Source organism: Aptenodytes forsteri, unplaced genomic scaffold (assembly GCF_000699145.1).
Source record: "Aptenodytes forsteri isolate BGI_AS27 unplaced genomic scaffold, ASM69914v1 Scaffold230, whole genome shotgun sequence".
NCBI classification, from domain to species: domain Eukaryota; kingdom Metazoa; phylum Chordata; class Aves; order Sphenisciformes; family Spheniscidae; genus Aptenodytes; species Aptenodytes forsteri.
In genome coordinates, this window is record NW_008795711.1 from 56,235 (window position 1) to 81,119 (window position 24,885).

At 48.4% G+C, this 24,885-nt stretch overlaps 2 protein-coding genes across 10 annotated transcripts in view; both read right to left on the reverse strand.

Moving 5' to 3' along the window:
• Nucleotides 1-5,029, reverse strand: part of HAX1 (HCLS1 associated protein X-1) — a 12,558-nt gene extending 7,529 nt beyond the window's left edge. The window contains exon 1 of the mRNA XM_009283387.2: nucleotides 5,026-5,029. The gene's annotated coding sequence lies outside the window, so the exon portion shown is untranslated. The remainder of the gene's footprint in view (nucleotides 1-5,025) is intronic.
• UBAP2L (ubiquitin associated protein 2 like) overlaps nucleotides 1-24,885 on the reverse strand; it is a 26,401-nt gene extending 1,516 nt beyond the window's left edge. Inside the window, exons 1-26 of one of the 9 annotated variants that reach the window (XM_009283382.2) lie at nucleotides 24,753-24,885; nucleotides 24,089-24,166; nucleotides 23,546-23,656; nucleotides 20,854-21,022; nucleotides 20,425-20,520; nucleotides 19,643-19,688; nucleotides 19,249-19,358; nucleotides 17,564-17,623; nucleotides 14,023-14,075; nucleotides 12,445-12,530; nucleotides 11,810-11,981; nucleotides 10,680-10,881; nucleotides 9,158-9,435; nucleotides 8,726-8,898; nucleotides 7,809-7,998; nucleotides 7,136-7,190; nucleotides 6,681-6,855; nucleotides 6,406-6,478; nucleotides 5,491-5,686; nucleotides 5,296-5,384; nucleotides 4,547-4,600; nucleotides 3,802-3,883; nucleotides 1,986-2,203; nucleotides 1,792-1,897; nucleotides 511-578; nucleotides 1-188 (exon numbers count right to left, since the gene is read on the reverse strand). In XM_009283382.2, coding sequence (XP_009281657.1) covers nucleotides 1-188; nucleotides 511-578; nucleotides 1,792-1,897; nucleotides 1,986-2,203; nucleotides 3,802-3,883; nucleotides 4,547-4,600; nucleotides 5,296-5,384; nucleotides 5,491-5,686; nucleotides 6,406-6,478; nucleotides 6,681-6,855; nucleotides 7,136-7,190; nucleotides 7,809-7,998; nucleotides 8,726-8,898; nucleotides 9,158-9,435; nucleotides 10,680-10,881; nucleotides 11,810-11,981; nucleotides 12,445-12,530; nucleotides 14,023-14,075; nucleotides 17,564-17,623; nucleotides 19,249-19,358; nucleotides 19,643-19,688; nucleotides 20,425-20,520; nucleotides 20,854-21,022; nucleotides 23,546-23,656; nucleotides 24,089-24,166; nucleotides 24,753-24,842 — 3,218 coding nt within the window. In that variant the 5' untranslated portion in view covers nucleotides 24,843-24,885. Of the gene's footprint in view, nucleotides 189-510; nucleotides 579-1,791; nucleotides 1,898-1,985; nucleotides 2,204-3,801; nucleotides 3,884-4,546; nucleotides 4,601-5,295; nucleotides 5,385-5,490; nucleotides 5,687-6,405; nucleotides 6,479-6,680; nucleotides 6,856-7,135; nucleotides 7,191-7,808; nucleotides 7,999-8,725; nucleotides 8,899-9,157; nucleotides 9,439-10,679; nucleotides 10,882-11,809; nucleotides 11,982-12,444; nucleotides 12,531-14,022; nucleotides 14,076-17,548; nucleotides 17,624-19,248; nucleotides 19,359-19,642; nucleotides 19,689-20,424; nucleotides 20,521-20,853; nucleotides 21,023-23,521; nucleotides 23,657-24,088; nucleotides 24,167-24,752 lie in introns of all 9 variants that reach the window. The other 8 variants (XM_009283381.2, XM_009283380.2, XM_009283379.2 and 5 more) reach the window with 8 other exon arrangements.

Genomic DNA, 24,885 nt, shown 5'->3' on the forward strand with positions numbered 1-24,885 from the left:
TGCTGCAGGTGGTGGTGGAGGATCTGCGAGTGGGGCTGCTGATGCGGGGTCAGGATGTGCATGAAAGGGGTGGGGGGGTACGCCGCCGCCGTCGCAGGGTTGATGGGGCCGCCACTGCCCAGCGCTGAAGGCAGGTTGAAGGAGGCTGCCGGGGTTCCAGTGTGAAATCCCTGCTTCTCGAAGGATTGCTGAGGAGGAGACACCAACAGCGGAGTAAGGGCTGGGAGCTGGGCGGCACTCCCCTGCCCCTGGCTGGCAGCATGCCCCTTCCCAGCTGTAAAAGTCATGGGCCCGGGAGTCAGTGCGTGGTGCAGAGAACAGATGGAGTCTCTGCCCATGGCTCTTCCTGGGCTTGGAATTGCTCTAAGTTGGGAAAGGCTGAGCATTTCCCTTCTCCCTGGCTGGCTGCTCTAAGGGGAAGAGACCTCCTTGCCCAGGGAGGCTGTCTCAGAGCTGGGCTTCCGCTCACAGCAAAGCGGCGCCTTTCTGAAGCGCGCACCAGACACTAACCTGAGTTTTGGAGTAGACAGAGCCTGAGATGTCTGGCACTCCTGTATTACTGGATGTCACAGATACACCTGGGGAGAAGGAAAGGCAAGAGAGCATTAGGCAGCAACCACCGGTTCAGTGGGAGCTACTGCCACTAACGCCAGCATCAGGTGGTGGAGAGCTCTAGTGGCCTGGCAGCCAAGTAAGGTTTGGAGACAGACATCGTCCTAGGGAGCAGGGTCTTGGCAAGGCCAAGCTGCAAAGTGCCCGTACAAGTGTAAGTTCTTTTGCTCTGGACGCGAGCAGTTTCTGAATGCCTCCAGAAACAAATTTAGGGGCCTGCTGCCACCCAGAGAAATTCATATTCTTCAAGAGCCCAGAAAATAGCAACTCTGAGAAGAGCTGGGGGGATGCAGCAGACAGACAAGGAAACAAACTCCCAGCACAGTAGCAAGAACGGCCCGAGAGCTCCTTGGCTGTAAAACAGGCAATTGCATGTAAAGGCAACTCAACTGTGGGCTGGGATGGTTGGTGCAACAACTGGCAACACTGGCATACAACCCTCATTTGATGCTGGCTGTGTCTAAAAGGTGCTGAGGAAAGCCTCAGCAATCACTTAAGGCCCAGAAAAAGTGCTGAAATGAAAGAGGTTTGAAAGACTCGGTACCAGGTGACCTGGTACAGAGCTGACGTATCTTTGCAAAGAGAAGATAGTGTCTTAAAGAGCTCTAATGTAGTGAAAAAAGGCGTAACAGGAATTTAAAGGCTGGAAGAGGGACCCAAACACAGGCCCTTTAGAGTCAGCCAGACATTAACCAGTGAAACCCAGTTCTGAGACAAGTGACAGGTTCACGACCTTCTTACATCTTTGAATCAAGAAAGACACTTCTCTAGAAAGCATGCATCTGCCAAACACAGGAGTCAAACAAGTTCCCAGGCTCAAATCTGGAATAATTATTCTTCTATTGATCACATACAGGCAGTAAAAAACCCCAAACAAACCCCAAACAATTCAGCAGCTTAAGCTCTGACACAAGTCCAAGGCCCCAGCCATCCGACTGCTGGGCACAGAGGAGGAGGGTGTGCTCTGTACTCCTCAAACCCGCTCCAGCCCTGGATGCAGAACAAGCCTGGGCCCTTCCAAGGAGAATTAAACGACCTGCTAGTTGCACCATGACCATTTTCCTCCCTTACTGCTGGAGGCAGTAAGACAGCAGTCCCCTTACACGACCAGTGAGATTGTGAACAAGCCCTGCTACTGTCGGTAACTGCTGCTGAGAAAGATGCTGTTGGGTCTCTTACCAGTGCTGTATCCATGAGAGCCATAGCCGCTGGGCTGCTGAAAAGGGGTTGCTGATGCATTGACGCTGACATTCACACCATGCTGCTTGGAAGAGGTAGGAGCAACCTACAGAAAGGACAGAAGCAGAGTGAGGAGAGGTTTCACTGCATTGCCTTCCTGCCCCAATTCCACACCCTGCCTCTGGGAAACTCACAGGGAACACGGCGGGCCCGTATTGGAAGGTGCTAGGGAGCCCTGGTACCCCTGTGTAGTACGGCAGACTGGTGTAACTGTAGCCAGGAGGCAGCGCTGGGTTCAGGAACGTCTGCTGCGTGGTGTGGTGAGTCTGGGTCTGGCTCTGCTGAGGCTGGGCCAAAGTCGTTGCAGGGGCAGGGGAAGAGGCATCACCTCGGCCAAATTTTGTTAAGTCACCTGGAATATAGGAGATGAAAGGAGACTGAAGAACAGACATGTCAAATACTAGCCTGTTCTAGCTCAGCCCAAAGGTGACCCAGCCTTTTGATCAACGGTGACTTGAATCAACCCCCCTCTTACACCTACTAAGGACTGCAGCCCTTGCAAGCCCTCAGACCCTTCCACACCGATTAGGCTAAGCTGTTAACTGCTCTCCTCATCCCTGAGAGGAGGACTTCAGAGGGGAAGGCAAACCCACAGCAGCTAAGCTACAGTGCTGCACCGCCTGATGTCAGCCTACGATCCGGCACTGGATAAACCTGCCACTGGCCGCCTGCGTAGCAACAGAACCCAGATGCCAGAGCTCTCCCTAAGCCCTCTCTGCGGATCAGCAGCAGGCCTGAACACAACTCAACTCCCTCCAGAGCCAGACCCGAGGCCAGGGCAGCAGCCTAGGGGCCCTGTCCTACTGGCAAAGAGCTCCTCATTGAAGAGGAGAGTCAGTATCTTCCAGTTGAGGATGTGTGAAAGGCCCCTTTTTACAGCATGGCTCACACCTCCCTCTCTCTCACTGGTGGCACCGAATCAAATGCTGCTGCAGAGGCCCAGCAGCCCGCAGAGAGTACTCAGAAATACATCTTCCTCTCTTCCCAGTCTGGGCACTGCGCAAGGGCTTGGCTGCGGGGCTTGGGGAAGCTCCCTTTGCTGCTCTTTATGAGCACCTGCTTGGCTCTTCCATGCAAACACTCTCCCTATTCAGAACTCGCACAGTAAGCCAGTGAATTTCTCAGTGCTGCCCCAGCTCACAAGTGAGTCCAGGACAGCCACAAACATTAATTATCACTGATGTTAACTTGGCAAATTACACATGCCTCAGTGTGCCGGGCAAAAGCACTTCCGCACAAACAAGCTCCTGCTGAAGCAGGGGAGAAGTGGTGCTGGAAAAAGAGCGATCCACAAAGTGCAACAATTCCTAAAGTACGTGAAAGCTCAGCACAACCGCTGCCCACAGCGAATCAGCAGTGTGAATAAACGCACCTACAGAGGTCAGTGAGAGATCAGCCACCCGCTGGGCATTTGGTTTGAACTTGACAGGTCCTAAATGCCCTGTTTTCTTTCTCCATGAGACTGTGGCATATAAAACCCCCCCCCCTTAATTTCTCCAGATTTTGTGTTTTGTTGTATTGTTACTTTAAGTGCTTGACAAGCACTGCTTAACCCTTAACCCAAAAACCCCCCTTAATTTCTCCAGATTTTGTGTTTCTTTGTATTGTTACTCTAAGTGCTTGACAAGCACTGCTTAACCCCTGCCTCACCACGACCTGAAAAGCAGTTCCCCAGTTTTACGCCTCACAGATTCTTTCAGCTCCTCCTTGCTCCCCTTCCAACTGCCGCATCAACTCCTACTTGTCCACATCTTCCTGGTAACATGCCTCGACACGACCAGATGATCAAGGGGAAGTCAAGAATTTAGCTGCTGAGAAACATGCTCCAGACCAGAGGCAGTGCAGGAGGCTGGTGCAGACATAGCTCCAGCAGACAACAGCACAGGAATCTAGTAAGCAGCAGCACGAACACCTGATGGGATATGCGATCAGAGCAGTCTTTTTCCCTACCAGAGTACGGATTGCTGCTCAGGCTGCCATCTCTTCCAGTCAGCGGGGTGGTGGGTGTAGGGAATGGGATGCTGTAGTAATCCTGAAGGATAAAAACAAAAGGAGAAGTTTTATGAGCTCTGTCCAAAGATGCAAAGCAGTATCTTTTGGAAAAGAGGGATTTCTGGACTGCAGCCGCTAGATATGTTGGAGTATTACAGTTCAATCAGCCACATCACAGCTGATCACAGCCTACAGCAACCCCAGGTTTTTGTAGCATGCACCGTCCCCCTCATCTGGCTATTAGAAGAACCAGATAAGGTCTACTGGTATGCAGTCCTTAAACTGCCTGGACTTTTCCTTCCACAACACAAGGAACACATGTCGTATTGCTAAATAAAACCCATTCTCTTAGAAGTATTTAGTCACTACCTCTTTCAAGGATCAGAGGCAAGTATCTACAACACACAAGCTCCTCACACCACTGTCAGGCAAAACAGCTCTGCCTGCTGTAGCTTTCTTATTCCCTAGCCCCACCATTGATACTGCTGTCTGAATAACTAGTGCTCCTAACTCCCCAAGTGCAAAGGAGCAACCGATTAAATCCTCACTACTACCACAGAGAGGTACATCCATTTAGCACCCTGTTTTGCCAGCTCTTCAGGACTACCTCACAGCCCGATCTGTCTGTACACCCAAAGCACACAGCACCGGTGAGCTGTTAGACCAGTGAAGTGGCATGTCCATGTCAGTCTTCAGTACTCACCAATGGAAATCTTGTCTGGAGCATTTGCAAGTCGTCATATCCATACACCTGTGGCTAGAAAAAGAGCAGGAGATGATGTTAGGGACACAAACTAGATAAAAACTCTTATCTAATTTTAGATTAAACATTTAGACAAACATTAGATAAAGCCAGAAGCAGATGATCAGAGGCCATGCAATTACCCAGGGGCAGGCAGCCAGCGTTCGCTACCGCAAGACTGACACTGCCAAGAGTGGTTTTATGAGCTGCTCAAACGAAGAGCAAGCACCAACGCCCAGCACCACTGCTCCAGACCACAAAGGCACTCGACAATTTTCCTCTAGAAATTACTCCAACACCAAAATCTGTCCTCACCTTCAGAAGAGGGCTGTGACACACCCCTAGACTTTGTGGCAGCCACCACCCTTGTTCTGACTGTTTGGCCTTTGTCATACCATGTTGCTAATACAGCTCCACACTTTTATGAGCTGTGCTCTGACCAAGGGCTGCTGCTCCCCAAAGCTTGGGGAGGCTGTAGAGAACCGGCAGACAGAACCTGCTCTGGGGTGACCAGAATTACCAGAATTTACCCCCACCGGCACATGGATTTCCTCTGCTACTGTTTTATGGAAAACAGCAGGTCCAAACCCTTCCCATCCAAGGCACTCCTGCTGGGCTGATGTTACAGTTTCTGGTTTCTCTACTGAAGACAGAGCTAGGAGGGATCTAGTGGCATGATACGACTGCAAAGAGCAGGTTGTCCCACTCACCGGATAGGCATGTAGTAACCCTGGAGCCATGATGTACGGATTAGGCAACAACGGTGGGACTCCAGGAGGGAGATTGGGAGGCGCTTTTCCTGACAAAGGAAGAGAAAGGAAAAGTTCCACAATGAAGCAAACAGCGGAAGCTGTCTCTCTTAGCTCCCACACCCTCCTCCTGTTTAGCAGTACCCAGGAAAGTACCTGATGTTGTCGCAACGGAGCTGCGAGTTGAGGCCGTCACCGTGGAGTTACTACTGAGGCTGAGGCCCAGGCTGCTGACACTGCTGAGGCTGGATGAAACGCTTACGACTGGCGGGGCGGCTGACACTGTGCTGGAGGAGGTGGAGAAAGTGCTAGCAGAAGAATGGAGGCTTGCTTCACTCTCCACACTTGTGTGCTAGGGAAAGAAGGGAAGAGAGTTAGGGGACCAAGCAGATGTAACCGAGCGCAGAAATATTGCGGGACACTGTCTACGCAAAATATTGTGCGGCTCTGTCTGCACCCCGACATTCCCGAGAGCCTGCAATGAACTCGGCTGCTGCAGGCTACAAAGAAACCTGCTTTGCATCTGGCTTAAGTCCAAAGTCCTGATAGCAGCCAACCCCTAATGCTTCCAAGCCTCTCGTACAGCTGTGTCCCAACATGTCTGTCTGCTGGGAGAAGCAGGGCTGAACACTGCATTCGCGGCAGGGAGATTTATTCTGCTGCAGAAGCCAATACCCAGGGACTCTGTACTGCAGGAGCTCCAGCAGTATATGAACACTGTTCACATTTGAACGGTGACACTCCATCAGCTATCAGTTTGCTCTGACATCTGGTTGCAACTCTGCAGCACTTTTCAAGAGCTGCTACAGGCTCAAAAGAAGCCACTGCTACGTCTGAAACAGACAGGGTGTCAAAAGCCTCGAGCCAGAGGTGCATAGACAGTGTTTTGACATAACCCTCTGTCCTCTCTCCACACAACATCCAAACTCCAGTGGGACAACCAGCAGCTTGGCAGCTCCTGTCACAACTGCAGACCCCACCGGCCACACACCCAAGGTCGGGCACACCAGCAGACCTCTCCAAGCCGAGCAGGAATGGGGGTACACAGTGCTAGAGTACACCTAGACTCACCAGAAGAGTTGAAGTTGACGTTCGCCCAGAGGATGTGGATGAGGACAGACTGTTCTGCTGGGTGGGTAATGTACTGCGGAAGGAGGAATAGAAGGTTGTCAAGCCAAGGTGCGAGAGTCACCACTGGTAGCACCAGGCCAGATGCCATTCCCCATCTACTCGGATGGGATGAGTCATCTCAGTCTTCCCCACTGCATGAGACAGACTTTGATGTCTACTATAGATCCCTCCTTCTAGTTCTGCTTCTCTAGAAATCCATCACCACACTTGCTCACCTGCTGAGTTGCGCGGTGGTTGTACTGGGGAGTTCCTCACTGTGGCTCAGGCTGCTCAGAGCTGTCGAGTGTTGGCTGGCTGTTGTCAGCAAGGACGATGCAGATACCCCATCGTTGAGAGGCGTGATACTGGGAGCAGAGGGGGAATCGGATTTCACTGCAGGGCCTGTAGCACCTGTGAACAAAAGCTTTGGGTTAGGGGCAGCTACTAGAAGCTCCTGGAGGGCAATTCAATGGTGAGGATCAGCAAAGGCTCAGCTAGAGGAGCTGGGAGATCTGGGGCTTCCCTCACTGCTGCCGATCAATCACAGTTACACACTTGTGACAGCACGATTGTGTTCTGTGTCTCACCAACACTGCCATCGGCTCTGCAAAGAGCTTCAAGACCTACAGATGAGGTGCCTTTCACAAACACAGAGTAAATTGTCATCAGAGTGACTCATCAAGGATCTTACCTTCAACAGCCTGCGTGGTTTGTAATGGCGTGGGTTGTACAGAACTGAAACCATTCTGAGGAAGAAGAGAAAAAGAGTACTGGGCATTACAGCTGCTCGTTTCCAGAGGCAGATCTAGTGTCAGTGCCCTCCCACACTCCCTCCTCAGTTGTGAAAAAAAGGCATGCTACCAACACGTCACCAGACTGCGTCGGGGTTGGTCCCAAGCTCAACTAGCCCAGTGGCAGCATGACCCCCAAGCGCATATTTGAGAAAGCAGTGCAGGAAGTTTCTCTGCTGCTGGTAGTTAGGACTGGCTCAACATCCTCAACCCAAGTTCGTTAGCCAAAATCGATGTTACCAAACCTGCGTGCAGCATGCAAGAATCGAATCCTTAAGACAAAACTAAATCCTTAGCCTGAATGTCACTCTGCAGCAGGGTAATTATGCATGACATGACACATGGCCTGCAATCAACTTAACCGCTGTTAACCCCACTGGCCCAGTCCCAGGTAAGTGACATAACTAAGGGCTCTGGTAGCAGCCAGAAGAAAGCTCTCACGAGAGTCCAAAAGCCATGTGGTGAGGCTGGAGGATCACAGAAACACTTGATAAACCACTTAGCTTCCCCTGGGACAGTGCTTCACATGCTACGCTTACTCAGCACAAAGGGTGAGCAAAGGTATTTTCCTACCTTGGCCTGGGTCAGATCTTTCTGGGGCGAGGAGGAGATTGAATTTGGGTATCGCCTCGTCTGGGTGGATCTCTGTTCGTACAGTGGTCCCTGAGCACTGTTCTGGGAGGTAAACGTTGCTGTCTGTATTGTGCCGCTCTGGTAACCAGACTCCTGGCTTTGATTGGACGAAATTGTGGATGAAGATTCACTACGAAGGGAGAAAAAAAGAAAAAAGTTTACGTTTTCCTCCAAAACAGCCCTGCTGTAAGCTGCTGACCCAGACTGTAGGCACTTCATTTCAAGTCTTCAAAATAAAGAGCCCCAAGCACCATACAAAGCAGCCAAGCAAACCAAACAGCAAAACATACCCAGAGAAGGGCTAGCCCCACCACAGGAGGATGCTGGCACCTAGTTGCAGCCTTGCCTCACACACTGCTGTGCTCTAGGTGATATTTCATGAGCTGCCACCACTCAGGTCCCAGCACTCAAGGGACTGGCCAGATACTAAGGGTCAGCCCAACAGAAGACAGAAACACTTCTCTTTGACAAGGCATCATCACCGTAGATACACCTACTCTACTGCATCCCCGTTTGCCGGGCAAAAAGCAGGACAAAACACACAGAATCTGTTCACCAGGGACAAGGAGCAGTTGCGCTGGGGATTCCCCTCCTGTGTTTCCAGCGACACAGTTTAATGGCAGCAGGAAACGTTTGCTTTCTGTATAAGTACCACAGGCCAATCAGTCATAGAGCTGCCTGAATGAGTCTGCTGGCAACTTATACTTTGCTGTTGCATACGTTGTCCCCCCTTTGTGACCACAGCACAGTCAGAAAGGGTCTACTAGTATGCAGCATAACTAAAATCCACAGGACCAGCTACCTTCCAAAGCTACCTGCTTGGATTAATCATTCCCTTCCTCGCGCCTGGTCCTCACCTAGCCGTGCTGGTGTACAGGCTGCTTTGAGATTGGCTAACGGCAGTGCTTGTTGTGGGCGTTGATTCATACTCCGCGAGAACAGGCTCCGAACCAAACTGTAACGCCCCAAACTGCAGGTTTAGCCCTGAGATATCCGCTGAGCCAGGCATTTCCACCGCAAGCGCAGGAATCTGCAAGGGAGGAACAACAGAAAGGGTCAATCACTCCCTGGGATCAGCACAGAAAATGACTTTAGTATCCACATTTCCCAGCACATGACGGTAGTTACAGGCTTGCACCCTCTGAAGTACGCTGTTCAACCCAGGCAGGCAAGCTTTTCTCCGTCACCCCACCAAACACCCAATGCTAACAGCAGAAAGGCCAGCCCAAGTGGATTTTTCTGCAGCTCTAACACAATACAACGCCTCCTTCCCCACCATCGATCCGCACCTTTGATGTTAACGATGCTTTCTTCTTTTGCTGCTTCAGCTTCTGCTGTGCTGGCTGAGGACTGGAGGACTGGTTGTCCGAGGACCCTGGGGACATCTGGGGAACAGGATTGGTTTTGCTGGGCAGCGGCGAGGAAGGGGGTGCCGGCACAGTTGTGGAGGCAGTCACCACAGGCTGTTTCTCCTGCATGAACACTTCTATCATGGTTGAAGTTGACGTGAAGGCCTGACGCTTGGTGAAGGGACTATGCACGGAAGAGTCTGTTGGGTTCTTGAGATCTACTGAGGGAGACAGAGTTGAGTTATCAGGATTTGTTTCCTTAAAACTAAATCAAGTTCTGACACTTCTCAGCATCAAGAAAAAAAAAATTCACACTGACTCCTCCTGGAGCCTGTTAAAATCAGAGAGCAGAGAACTCCAGCATCTCCACTCCCAGCCTTGTGCTCTCACCACCATAAATGCCGAGCCTTTTAAGCCCTTCTCCCCTCAGCTCCTTCCACCATCTCTACAGGACAAAGTGAGCTTGCACAGCAGAAGTCCTCCATCCTCCAAGAAAAGCTGGACTTCAGAGTCCCTTATGTGGAGGCACTGCAGAGTGCTGCACGAGCCTGACGCTGCTTCCTTCCCCCTCTCTGCCAACATTGCTGCATTTCATTGCCTGCTCTTTCCCCTGCAAGTACTGGGTATCCTCCAAGCAACGCCACTGCTCAGGGCTGCCCACCCTCAGGTCTTTGCACGATGGCACCACCTTCCTCCTTCACCTAAGCCTTATCGCAGCTTATTAAAAAACAACTCCTATTCTCTCTGACTCTCCTCTGTGGCTCCTTGTCTGAAAAGATCAGGAACTGCCAACACTGACTGTTACTAGGACAGAGCTCGATTTTTCTTCAGCTTAGATTTGAACCGGAGCCATTTTGCTATAGCGAGAAATAAACCACACAAGCTGAAAGAAATGGCACTAGTACTCCACCACAGCCGGGCTCAACATCTCATCTGAAAAGCAGGAGCCTCTCAGTCACCATTTATTCCCTCATGCCAGCCCAGAGGTAGAGTTATTTCTTGGCATTTAACAGCCACCAGAATTGCATTCTTTTAAAAGATAACATCAGGTCAGCAGCGAGATGAGATTGAGAAGTGCTGGTATTTGGGAACTATTCTCCAGAGGTGCCCACTTTCAGACTCCTTCTCCGTTACACAGCTTTACACCAGCAAGTAGTTCTGCACGCTGTGAGGGTCTCAGGAACGCCAGACCCCTGGCCCTGAAGCTGGCTGGAATGACAAAGAGGCAGACGGATTCAACTGCTCCAAGTATAAGAGGAACAGGGAAAGACGCACATGCACTATTACATTTTGCTCTCACAGACTTGCATCCACAGTTCTTTTAATTTCTCCAGCACAATTGTCTTGGCTGTGAACTTGTGACCTGGCCCTCCGCTGAATCCCCACGCTACTGCTTGCAGCGCGTTTCTGCAGATCTGGGAGAATATGCTCCCCTTTGGGGAGCCACACTGCTTTTCCTTACCGTACTGCACAAGAGACGAGGTCTGCGTAGTGGATCCCATGTCCCAAGAAGAAGCAGTGGTGCTCCCACCAGGCTGGGTGTGCTGAGCAGCCAGCTGAGCCAGAGCCTGAGCTGTCTTGAACTGCTCCAGGAACTGAGAACCTGTGGTACTGCTGCCTTTGGCCTCTCCGACATCTCCAAACCCTTTCCCCAGCATGCTCACCTGCAATTTCAGCGATGAAATAACAAAGTCAATGTCTCCCTTGGAACTTGGCTCAGAGGACAGGTACATCTCTTAACAAAAGCCTGAGCGCACTGTACCCTGCTGCTTCTCACTGGGTGCCTCAGCTTATCACTTGTACACTTATCTGTTGCCCAACCCATGGCATTTTACAGTGTCATGGAGGCTTACAAAGAAAGTTAACAGATAGGATCTTTAAAAATGTACTAAATTATTCACATGCATTTGGTTGCACTAAAAAAAGACAACCACCAGGAGAACTCGGCTTTACAGTTAAGGTGGTTTTGAAAATCCTTCCTGAACTATCTTACCATTAAGTGCACAATTTTTATTTCTTTTGCTGAAGTTACACAAAGAAGCATCTGCCCAGGTCTGTGCACATCCCTGATTCGGGTTCGATGCCTCCTTCCTTCACCTGTCAGTAGATGCCAGCATTTCATCCCACACCAAACTCCCAACCAGTTCCACTTCTCAAACTGCTGAATTTGCAAGCCCTGGACTGCAAGAGTTTTTCCTTTCCTCTGGGCAGGAAAGAAGCGTGTGTTGCAAGTCTGACAAGGGCAACAGGGGAGGAATTATCCCAATTATTTCTAATTAAGAAACTGTGAATTTGCAAGCCCTGGACTGCAAGTTTTTCCTTTCCTCTGGGCAGGAAAGAAGCGTGTGTTGCAAGTCTGACAAGGGCAACAGGGGAGGAATTATCCCAATTATTTCTAATTAAGCAATGGACTTCATGCCTCTGTATTTAGAGCAGACTGGCAAGTCATCCAAGCGGAGGACTCTGCCACCCACAAGAAGGGAGCAGGTGTCAGAACTGTATTTCCCATATTGCCCAAACGCAGACAGAGAATGTCAGGGAAACCAACACCTGCCAAAACCCACACACTGGCAGAGACCAGTATTTCCTTACCATGCTGTGGTGAGAGAAGGAGTTACCAGAGGCAGGCTGGGATATAGCACTCTGCTTGGAATTGCTGAACACGAGCGGCTGGGCCAGCGAAGGAGCCTGGGATGACTCCAGGTTTGTTGACTCATTCTCCATAGACGAGGGCGTCTTTCCTAGCAGGACTGCAAGATCGATTCTGGGTAAAGAAAGAAGATAACCCACTGAGGTTAACATGAGCTCTGTCACACCCCTCACTTCCATTACAGCGGTATTCTACCTCCAGCCTCACAATTTATAGCTTTTACTTTACACATTGAATGAATCTGCAGAACATTAACTCACAACTGCCAGTAGCAACCTCAAAAGGACAGAGACCAAACAAGATCCTGCACGGCCTTCTATTTTAAAGCATGTTTTCCATTAATTTAACACAGCAAAATGCCCTCAAATCTGAAGAACCAGCAGCAGAGCCTAGGAAAACTCTGATCCAGGATTAGGACCCAGAAACTCCTAACTCCACTTTTCCATTTAAATCCGTCTCATCTTATTCAGAGCTGCTGCATTTTAGCTAGCTGGCAAGGTTTAGTCTGACATGGCAAATTGCTCTGGGACTTGTGTGCCACTTTTCCCATGTAAACAGCATCGCCATGGGCTATCACCTCTGTCCAGCTGTGATTGTCACATTCTCGGCAGGCAGAGGCACTGAAGACACGTTGGAGGCGGTGAAGATCTTCGTCTCAGACAGCTGAAAGACAAAAAAAGGGAAAAAGAATCCCAAAGTGAGAACAGCGTCTCGGACTCCAAGTAAAGCACACAAACGTTTGAGACAAACAGCCACAGAAAGATTCAAGAAATTCAAGTGTTTAGACTTAAACTTCTCTAACATGTGGCTCCCATCAGAATCAGCTTCTACTTCATTTGTTTCTTCTCAGGCAAGTGCACAAATCACCTGGCAGTGGAAAAAAAAACCCAAATCCTTCTACAAATTTCCTGTAGTCCACAAATCCACTAGGGCTGCTGGGGTCTTAGACAGGTGCTCTGAATTGATGGTACACAGCACTGACCTGCAAAACCCACTGCACAGGTAGGTGCAAGCATTGCTAGAGAAGTCAAAGAAAAAAGCTTCAGTCCCATAGTTAAGCTTCCAATGATCCTGGCCTCACCTGGATGATCCGACCAGAGACCAACAGATCTACTTCAACTATGGAAGGGAAAATAACATTGCTCAAAAATGATGAAGGGGAGGGTTTAATGACCACCTGTGATTTAGCCCAGAACATATCTGAATAAGAACAGCTTTTATTCCAGACTGAGGAGTAGTTTAGTTGCTGGCAGCAAGAGTTTAAAAACAAAATCAGGAACCCCTGGGAGCGTATCACACACACTGAAGGCAAGAAGGGCTATCAAAGGCTCTCTTCAAGCAGAGACCTGACAGAACAGACAGAGAAGCTACTTGCGTCTCCAAACACAGCAGGAACGCTTCCTTCAGACAGTGCCTGGAAAGCCAAAGCTTTCCCTTCGTGCCCGTTCTGCAGGCTTAGCAAAAACGAGCATGCAAAACTAATAATAATACTAAAAAAGCCCAACCCTGCTCCTATCTGCAAGAACAGAAGCTCGCCCTTGATTCAGAGAGGGACTGAAGCCCATTTCAGAAGAAACTGATACAGAGCCATTAAAAGCAGATGATAACAGCATCCATTCTCCCCTGAAGGAGACACCAGGTAGAGAACAAAAGGTAGCAAGACATGCCAAAGAGCAAGTCAGAAGGTAAAGCCAAGAGCTTCTGTTCAATCCAAATCACAAGGATCAGCAGAGGCATGTGACAAACGTGCAAAACTGCTGCTGCCGCCTCCTCCATGGCACGTGGTGTGGATCAAAGGCAAACCTTCCCAAACTGCCACTCCACCAGAGGAACAGAGGAAGAATCTTGTGTGGAGTCAGGCCAGTTTATGGAAGAATTCAATCATGCAGTTGCAGGAAATGAGAGGACCAGACTTGATGCCCTGGGAGATCCCTTCCTGTCTTGGGCTCCTATGAAAAGCTCTACCATACATGTACTTCAAAAGCAGCGATGTTCACTTATTCATCATAGCTCCTGGAATTGGGAGCCTGACTTGGGCTATGCCCATAGTTTGGGGATGATGGGCTTTGTGCTCCTCTTGTTAGCTGTGTGTGTACAAACAGGACAGCAGCCTGCTGGCAGACGCATGGAGGAGAGAGGTTTGGAGAGTACCTACATCTTCATTCCAGTCCTCCGTGCCCCATTCTTCTGTCGCTGCCCTCCACGCACCTACAAGGATAACAACAGGTAGAGAAATTATGTGTGCATCAAAGCTCTACCTCCAAGAGCCAGGGAAGCACTGGGGAGCTTTGCAAGCAGCCAAGAGGATTTCTATTTGCCAACCAGACAAGTGAAAGCAGTCAATCCCAACCCACGATTCACGGGCAAGGTACCGCAATGGGATCGCCTCAGCCTTGCTCGGGCAGGCTAGGCTGAAAGAGAGGGACCACTGGGCTGGCAGCTAGGGCAATGCACACACCCCAACACCAAACAGGGAAGCTGAGCTTGGCAAGGAAGCCCCGGCATCGTCCCCATCCTCCTTGTGCCATTTTCCTGATTTCCCCTCGCATTGCAGTAGCTGCAAGTTTCTGCACCCACGAGCAGTTAGTGTTACCCCAGCAGCTTGGACAGAGCACCTCCTTCGGGGGCTTCCTGCCAGCTCTTGTGCAGGACCTCACCACCCAGTGAAACCTTAAAACCCAGGGACAACTGAACCATTCACATGGTTTGCCTTCCTCCCCCCCCCCAAATGTTGAAACCTCACTGCATCAGGACCTCCTGTGCACAGGCAAATGGGAATCAAAGGAAAATTTAAGTGACTAATCAATTCCCGCATTTTCTGTGACCAATTTCAGCAATATGCTCAAAGTGAGTAGCTTAAAATATCAGGGAGAAAAGCAAGAGATTTCAGCTGCAATCCAGCACAGCGTGATTTGTAAGAGAGCAGAATTTACCGGGGGAAAAAAAGTTTTGCCTGGCCGCATCTTCAACTTGTTCCGTCCCTCACTTCCATCACAGTTTAACCTCAGTACTTTGAATATTATGTGGCAACTTCTGAATCCATTAGATAACTTAAAATTTGGTGTGGGAGGAGAGCTGGAGCATTTTACATCCCAAAAAACTCAAGAGTGTAAAAACAGCCTTGTTTTGCGCAGCTTGATTTCAGCCCATGCAAACCAGATCAACAAAACCCGACACAGCCAACAGGGTTAATCCTGGAGACATTTACAAGGATGGAACAAGTTGGCATCAGCTCTTTTATAAACTGAAAGCCTTTTACAGCATAAAAACATAGCACGTAGGGAATGAGAACATTGTGGATTCTTCTGCAGGACACAATCAGGCTCGCTGAGATTTTGGAGGGAAGAACACAGCAGATCTTTCCATATACACTTTAATTATATGAGGCCAAAACATCCAAACAACTGCTTGTCTAGAAGTGGGGGATTTAGTGCATGAAATAAGTATATTATTAGTGAATTATTCTTTTTTCATTGTTGTTTTGCTGGATGTTTTGTTTTGCCTGACAAGTTGAGCCAATTCAAGAAGCCTTCCTGGATATTTCTTTTTTTTTTTTTTTAATATTCAAGTTAGAAATACAGATATTAATACAACATGACTTCCCTGAGTGCCTGGATTCTCAATGCACACTACTCCACCCCTTCCTCCCCAGCCAGAATCATCAGGAGGAATTAAACACATTCAATGCAAAACACATCTGGAGTTTAAAAACCCAGATTCCACCATTCCTTAGATTTTTTCTGTGCCCTCACAGCAGTAGTGGGAAGGCTCCTTTCCAGATTTTCATGGATCAGAAAGATCCTACCAGCTCAACCCTTACCCAAGAGGTGAAGTGGGAGCTGGAGGTACCTGGATCAGCTGCAGTTGGCAGGGGAGAGCAGGAAGCCAGGACAGTTGCCCCAAGAAGAGTTTGTGCATGTAGGAACACAGCACAGGGCTCTCAGTCTTGCTTGCTTGGGGGAAATGAGAAGAAAAGCAAAGCAGCACAAAAAGCAGAACGAAATCCTGCAGATGAAGAGCAGCCATTGACGGGGCTTTCCTGGCAAGTCTACTTCTCAAGTACCGGACACCTATTCAGCATGGCTTGTGCTCCTTACACATGAAGGGACAGATGGAAAACCAATGACATGCAATGTACAACCGTGCATTTGCCAGAAATGCTCCAGAAAGCTTCCTAACCAGCACAGTATGTTTAGGTTTTTTTTTTTTAAGAAACAGAGTGTATCGCTCTCCATCAAGCTCTTCCAAAGGGGAGAGCTGCAACGCAAGCAACACCCTGACATTTCTAACACCATTTCAGAACTGTCGTCTTCTGAATGGCAATCCCTCCTTCTCTGCTTTAAGAAAGCCTTTCAAAGAGCTGCTGGCCTTTAAGCTCCTCAAACCAGGAAAAGGGGAAAAAATAAAATTAAAAGTCAATAGGCATTTGCAAATACAAATGTGCTGAAGAAAAAAATCCCATTGTGTCTTCACGACTCCCCCCCCCCCCCCCAATACACTATCTTTTCTTTTCTGGGAGATGAGCAACCAGCTTGCTCCTCCTGCAGCCCATCAGGCAGTCTGCCGCTATCTCAATGACTGGATACATGCTCGATGCCCCAGCCTGGAAGGGTGACAGACCCAAACCCCCCCCACCTCTGCACCTCAAAGGAATGTAAACCCAAACAAAGCCAAAGCGTGGCAAAAACACAATGGCAGCACTGGAGCAGATGGCCTTGTGCTGCCTGCGGAAGTTAAAGATTAACCCAGAGGAGAGAACCAGCAGATGCTCCAAAGCAACAGAAGCACTCCAAGAACATCTGCATCTGGGCCCCTGTAAAAGAGACTCTACAGGCTCAACACTCCTCCTCGTGTCCTGACCTTCAAGAGCAAAGTGTCAAGTTCCTCCAGAAGGGCCCTTAGCCTTGACTTCCAGACCTCAGGTTAGACAGTGAAAACATTAGTCAAACACTATTTTGGCAAACTGGATCATCTCATGGGTGTCTCTTGGCTTCATAAGGCATAAAGGTATAAGAACAGGAAATAAAGTGGCCAGGCACTGAGCAGCTTTGCCATCAAGCATCCTGGTCATCTCAAAATCCACTGTCATCTTCAACTGCAGGGCAGGTCTGCTCAGGTGAAGAAGAGCGACTGGGCAGCAAGAGCATGCCAAAGCAGCCATCAAGCACATCGCTCACCCAGAGGCAGCCATAAGCAGAGGCAAAGCATTGAGATAGTTTAGCCAGACTAATTCCCCTTGCAGCAGTGTTTTGACCCTAAGTAGAAACACAGCGGGGAGGCCAGCGAAGTGGTCACTGCAGAACCGAACCGCCGCGCCGAGGAAATGGGACAGGGACAATGGCAAGCCACAGCTTTCTGGACGCGAGACAAGCAGAATACAACTAAGCTGCCTCACGCTTCCTCCCCTCAGGTGGGATACTCTGTCACCAGTGCTGTGGACACAGAGCTGCTCTGGGTACCGAGAAGCAGTGGCTGAAGTTAGAATTTACATAATCCACAAGAACTTGGGTTAACCTCTCCCAATTTACATTCAAGGTATCAGCATTAGTAAAAGCACAGTCAGAACAAACGTAAAATATTCATTACAAATTAAGAGAGAGAAGAATGACATATCCACAGATATTTCAGTCTTTTTTTTTAAAAAAGCTATAAAGTAAAGGTATCCGGGGCAGTTAGTGCACCTGGATGTATCGTACCAGGAGCAGTGTCAAATTTTCGGGGATAATTTGACCCCTCACCCCCAATGAAATCAAGTCCTGAAACAAAAAAAAAAAAAAAAAAAAGAAGAAAGACAACCAGTGAAATTTTGACTTAAAGAAGTGAAGGCAAGTTTCATTGCCCCCATGTACACCAGTCACACTGTACCTGTGGATATTGTTTATTTAAAGAGATGCCGGCTACTAAAATGGAAACAAAACAACCACGCATGACACAGGTGAACAGTATAGTTGCACAATAAACTTTACAGCTGCATTGTAGTACTAGAGCAAATTTGAGTTGTTCCGTCAGAAAAATCTTCAATTCCCCCCAACCAGGCTCTAACGCACTTTGTTCCACAATTCCACAAAACACCAACACAGAAAAAACCCCACACAGCCTGTTCAGACTAGACAGTTAAACTTCCAGCACGTATTGCTCATCCACTCCCATCCCGTTTTTCTCCAGAGACAAGCGTACCCATTGCCCTTAACGCATGCCTACGCTACTCCCTCCGTTATTTAAAACTCCATTTCTCAGTCAGCAAGAAGATGATCACTCAGTATGCTAGTGTTTTATAAAGCCATGCTTATTTTTTTCCCCTTTCAAAACAGCTCTCCGTTTTCTGGGGAAAAAAACCAGCAAAAAAACCCCCCAAAACCCACCAAAACACAAACCAACCAAAAAACACCTACACTAACAATGTGTAGTAAAAAGTATCACAGTTTACAGTACTTTATTTCTCTTTCCAAAGCTATCAGTTTTTCAGCAAATACAAGATATATGGAAGTGGCCTAAAGCAACATTAATATGGTTGTGAACGCCTCTTATAACCAAGATGTGGTATTTATCTGAATGCTCAAAAACCATGGAAAAAGTTTGACTTGACAGTGGTGCACGATTGCACCATAAAAAAAACCAACCACCACTCTTAAAAAACCCACACAAATAGACTACTTACGATTAAGGATTGTCCCTTGCGACTCTGCCCAGTTATCACACTGCAAAAATCTGAGTTCACTTGTGTCTTACAACAGTGTGCATACTTGAAATAAAAAAAAAGTACCATTTTTCCAATGCAAGAGAATGTGCAAGGGCAGATCGGTGTTCACAAACCGCCCAGTGAAGGAATGTTTGCTTCAAACAGGCAAGCGATGAAGATTTCTTTTCAGCTAGCTTTCTGTAACCAGGTCTCATCCTACAGCAGTTTGAGCAAGATGACCATGAAAGAGAGAATGCTCCCCATACCGAAATCAAGAGCAAGACATCTGAACTCTGAGTAATATTCTCTGGAGGATGCACCGAATATCGGGAGAACTTGCATGTGTTTAATCACACTACAGTTTATAAAAAAAAAGAGACTTTTACCAGAAAGGCAGCATGGTTTCTACTGGAAAACAAAGGGAGGCAAATGTTCCTGTGCCTCTGTTGGGCAACAGCATGCACAAGCTCACACCAGAACAATCATCCAGCTCCCAATTTCCAACATGGTCACTCTGACAGATGCAAAGGCACCTCCGGGTGCAAAGAAAGGGTCGCTGAAATCCATCTCTGAACCAACAACCCATTCCTCCATCCCTGAGCCAAAGACCTACCCAGAACCTCCTCAGTGCAACTGGACAGACACAAAATCCACTTGCCCTCTAAATACAAAACAGCAAACGCACACGTGAAGACCACTTACTTGTGCCATCATCCGGCTCAAAGCTGCCAGTGTTGTTCCACGTGTTGTTGCTATTCCCGTAGTTCTCATCCGTGCCGGCTGGCTCGGCATAGTCAGCTGGGTTGAAAGTTCTGTAAGAAATATGAGGATGGAAATTTTTACTCCCTCTCCCTAAGCATTTTAAAAGCAACTGATTTTATTCAGACCACGACACATCTCAGAGTCTCAAAAGACAGTTCTCTCAGCAGAGGGATGCTTCAGCTACACCAGCCATTCCAAATTTAAGTTAGCATGATGCAGTTTTGGCTTTATTAAGAAAAAAAGGAAAAATCGGAACACAAATGGCTGATGCAAACAGTACTATTCATGCACAAAGACTTTTATTTTTGCTGTGGTTTGTACCAGTGAAACTTACCCCATGCCTTGGGCAGAAAATCTCCCCCCTCGCCTTCCAGAGCCACCTGTAAAATACACACACATGCACTGCTGAGCATCTCTCCTGGCTCTGCATCACTGGGAAAGAAACATTTGAACAACATGTGGAATTCTGATGCCCAGAATATGAAAGTGGTGAGGATCTTCCCAAGCTGATGGGATTTCCAGCAATGTCTTTATATGTATGGGAATGACCTCAGCTGGCTGGCAGTATAATTAGCAATGCATGATTCCAGGCTCAGATGAGGTTTCCAGCTGGCACAAACCGTAAGTACCGGACCCCAGGTTCCGATTTCTGCAGTGTGTGTCCTCAGCAACAATTCCTGAGCAGCACAGATTTTGTGGAAAAATGAATTTCTGCTGCTGAGTATTTAAAAACCAAGCCAAGCGTTTGCACAGCAATGGTGCTCAGACACACACGTGCAAGAACAAGGAATATCCAGATTCTGTTGCTAACAGGCAATTGGCCCACCTGCCACATAGTCACTTCAGGTTTTTTTGACTTCCCACCTCTATACAATAAAGCCCTATTTTTTTCCAACTCCACGGATGGGATGTAAGAACTAGATACTGTTTCGAGCATGCTCAAGATGGGGAAGCAACGTGTAGGCACTAAGTGTAAGCCTAAGAACAGAAAAATCAAGTGCTTATTTTCAGTTTGGCAATTCCTCCCATAAAAGAGGCTTTCAAACCTCATGGAGGGGATAGATATGCTGATGTAATTCTCCTCCCACCCCCTCTGACCTCAAACCCCATGTGTACCTCGGCCTCGGCCACGTCCCCGCCTCCCTCTTTCTGTGCCTCTTCCAGAAGATCCTCCACTCTTACCACCGTCTAGTCCATTCTCCTGGCCCCGAACTGAAAGACAGAACAATGCAAAGACCATTTCAAGATTCATTCTGCTTTAGGGAGGATACAAGACCACACCTCAAACACTGAAGCGCAGTGGCTGTGTGGGAGACCACACGGCCAAACACTCCCATAACTTCTTTTATTTAAGCTGATGGTATTGAGGGTATCACCCAAGGAATCATCTCAGACAGGGGACATCAAACAGATTGCCACACACACAAGGATGGTTTTCCTCAGACGCATCTGCCCAAGAAGCTTTACTGACAGCTTTTATGCAGCACAAAGTGCCTCGGTGTGCACCGTGACAGTTACGGGGGTTATTAAAGGGCAGGTCCATACACTCTCTTCCACGGCTGGCACCTCGCCCCCGCCTCGGTGGCCCGCCACGTCGTCTGCTGAAATCCCGATCCCTCTCCCGGTTTTCTTTGCTTTCTTCACTGGGTTCTGTCTGTCCGCTCTCCTTCTGTCCTGAGACACCCTTCTTCTTCCCGACCATTTCCCAGGAATGCTGAAGGTTTGCAGAGGGGAAAGAAGTTAATCATAGTTTGATCGAAGCAAGATACAAACACACATATTTAAACATGCTACAGGGAATATAACAAGGGTCTCCAGAAAAATGGTTTCCAGCCTAATTTTTTTTTTTTTTTTTTAAGAAGAGTCTATCAGCCTACACACAGTACAGATTCTTCCTTCAAGGAAAGCTTTCTTACAGCTGACTGGCATGCCGTTTGAGGTAACAGGAGATGAGTTATTCTATTTCTGCAAAGATCTACTAAACCTCTTAAATAGGGTGAGCATAATACTTACTGAAGTTCCAAGTGTGGATAAATTTACCCTGTTTAGGGGGAAAAAAAAAAAACACCCTACCATTTCGTATAGGTCACTGTTTTGGGGAGCTCTCAGAATAACCCAGGTAAATGTTCCAAAGTGCTCTGCAGTCAACATTCTCTCAGATGCAGAGTAATTTAACAAAACCCCTCCCCTAAATGGCAGCTCACAGCGAGAGGAGTATCACAGAATTTATCCAACAGGCAAGTTCAAGTCATCCCAAATTCAACTGTAAGAAGTTAAGCATGCCTCCAGCTTACTGCTGTGGGCCTGCATCGGTTTATCTTATGACAGTCTGCAGTGGTTTCATACTCTTAAACTGATGCTGCACACTGTTAGAACAATTAAAAATAGTCACAAGTCATTGACAAAGACCTGAAAACATAACTGGCAGACAAGTAAACAGCTGGTTTTGGATGGCAGCATGGAGGGACAGTGACAAAAAACCCATAGAGGCACAAACTGCCTTCAAGCCCAAGGCTTCTGAAGTCTCTCTCCATCGGTATCAGGCTCAGAAGGAAATTTAGGAAAATATTTACTTTGAATACTGTAATTTTAAGCTAAATCTAACCCAATGCTAAGATCACGCCAGCTCCTTTACCGTTTGAAATACGGTACGTTATGAGTAACTAGCACAGCAGGTGAGCTGTCTTCATCAGCACGGGATTATCTGAGCAATTAGCAAGTCTGTTTCTTATCAGAAAATCCCCTTTACGAGATTGCTGCGCAAGCTGAATCCAGGCCAGAAGCAGCTCCAAGACCGTCGACCAATTACAGTGCAGACACGGCCTGCGCTCAGTGCTGCGGGTACCAGCCCGCAGGCCCCCCACGGCACTGCAGGCTGGAGAAGTGGCAGGCACTCGAGGTCTTTGCTCTGCCAACTCTGTTTCTGCCTCTACAAGTCTCCTGCAGTAGCCGCGCCTTGCCCTGCAATCTCACACCGCTGGGCGTTTCAGCTGCTCGAATAAAGTGGGTACTGCTACATAATGCAGTTTGCTGCACACTATCCTGGCTGCTATTTTCACGAGCAACGTGTTTATCTAGGAAATGCAACTGTTGTGATAGCAGGAGTTTGTCGTTTAACTCGAAGCTGCCGGTTACAAGGGATGTGGAAGAAAATACAGTCACGGCAGAGCTTTGCCTCAATAATGCACATTCATATCATCCCCCTTTCTAAAAGCATTTTCCAACAGCTATTTTGTTCAGTTGTCAATGGAAAGGGCTCTCTAAAAGCCAGGAAGAACCCTTACATGTGCTGAACTGAACTTGGCCGGTGCCAAAACCAGCAAAGCACCTGATATTGGGGAGCAGCTACGTTACACAGAATACAGTCTGAGCTGTCCAGCTCACCCATCTACACTCAGGGTTAATAATGAGGAAAAAAATAAGCTAATGCGTAATATTCTGAAGTGATATTTACAGCCTCAACTCTACAAAGAGTTGAGTCTGCTTCAGCCAAACCAGGGTTCTGGGAGGATACATTTGATCAGCGGCAGTTTGGAAGGATCTGATATTCGTAGACTTTTTACTGGGCTGTAACAGAACTTCTGTCTCTGCTGTCTTTGTCATAAAATGAATGACATCCCACACACCAGGCAGAAGGTTCCTCCTAAGCAAGCGCTCGCTTGTTCTCAGAGCTGACTTTGGCTTGCCTGAGACAGGCACCTGCATGAGTGACAGCAGTCGAGCCTAACTCCACAGAAAACAGACAGCAAAAAGACCCTCAAAAACGTGGCATGGGCAGCAGCACACAACACTAATAAGTGAATGTTTAGGGCCAGAGACACAAAACTGCATTACTCTAACAGAAATGAACCACAGCTGACACATACCTGCCTTTCAACACAGGTCACTCAGCCCTCATGGGAGAAGATACAGGTCACACCGCCCTCACAGCAGTGTGAAAGCTTATACAGACACCACTGTACTGTTGTCAAAGTGCTTGGATTCAAAAGGCATGTGAAGTAAATGATTTATTGCATTTTCCCCTCTATTCCTTTGGGCCTGCTGGCCACACTCATATTCTGTGCAAGTCTATAGACAGCAGTGTTAAGAAGCCAGGACACAATCACACTTTACATGCTACTTGTGGAACTAGTCAGTCATTTTGGCTCTCGTTATCTAGACATTACTGTATGTCTTGTCTCCAAATATGCAGTTACACTGAACTAGGCCTCACCAGATTCACAGGACCCAATCCTACCGTGTCCGGATTGCCCTCCAGCAGCACGTTGATGGCTCTGTTAACATCTCCATTGCAGTCATGCAGAGCAATCACACACTCATCCTGGTTCTTGCCTGTGATGTCGATCAGCTGTAGAGAAGACACCACCACAGTCAGCATGTTCCAAACCAAGAAGGCACCAAAATCTCTACAGATCTCTTAGGAGGCAAGCAAGTTGAATCCCAAACCAGAAATCCTACAAAGAAATGTCAGGGTTTGGGATTCTCCTGAGCCTCCTCAGCTTAATTACGTCCCCTCAACGAGAAGTAACTGAGGGTGGGAATTTCTGAGTTACAATTGTTTCACTACAATCCAACCTACAGCCTCCTTTCCTCAGGATAACACCGCTCCCTGCATTCTGGGGCTCAACACGGCAGGCACTAGAGCCCCTGAAAAACAAGCCAGTCCAAGGAAATTCAGGGAGCAGCCAGCCGCATCCCTCCCACCCCCTGCAGCATTCACAGTACTCTCAACAGTGGTCTTGCCTTCCCGTCAGGGTTCACCCTCACTTTCCACACTCACTTGTTTCACCTTCTCCTCAAAGTCAGCGTCGTTGTGGTCCGAAATCATCTGTGCAAGTCGAATCTGTTCCGCGGTGGCCTAAAAGAAATCGAATGGAGAGAGAGAGAGAGAGCACGGTTAGAGTGGCACATTTCCAACAAACCTTCCTGCAAAGGCCACACCACTTCCCTGAGATCTCTGGAAAGGAATTGATATGATGAAGAGGAGGCGCAAACAAGGGTCAGAAAGAGGAAAGCTTCAGAGAGAAAGTCAGACGGAAGAGGAGTGAGCGAGGGGAGTCTGGAAGAAAGGGACATACCGCTGGATGGCCTCGTGGCACCGGGTGAGCAACAATCACCTAAACTATGTCCATCTTGAGGCAGACCATACCACCACCAGAACATCAAGACCCACTGCAGGCAGCTTCTCAGCCACTCGCGTTCATGAAAGTGAACAGGGAATGGTCAGATGGAAGTGAAAACAAATCTCAGCCCCGGCTCCTGCTCGGAGGCACCAATGCGGAAACCCCACCATCAGTGGCTGCCCAATTAACCTGGCTCTGCAAGCAGCACCCTGTAGCACATGGGAAGTTCATTAGGCCAAGCCCAATCGTTAGCGCTGGGCCAGGCAGGAGTGCCAGGTCTCCACCTCCAAGCTAACTGGTTTCCATGGACGCTGCCCTTACCTGCGGCCGCTGCTTGTGCTGTGTCTGGCTCTGTGTCTGTGTCTGCTCCCAGTTCCCCCGGGCTCGGTTAGTGCCCACCGATGTCATCATTTACAGTATATACAAATAACAGTATTTACAAGGTAGAACTCTG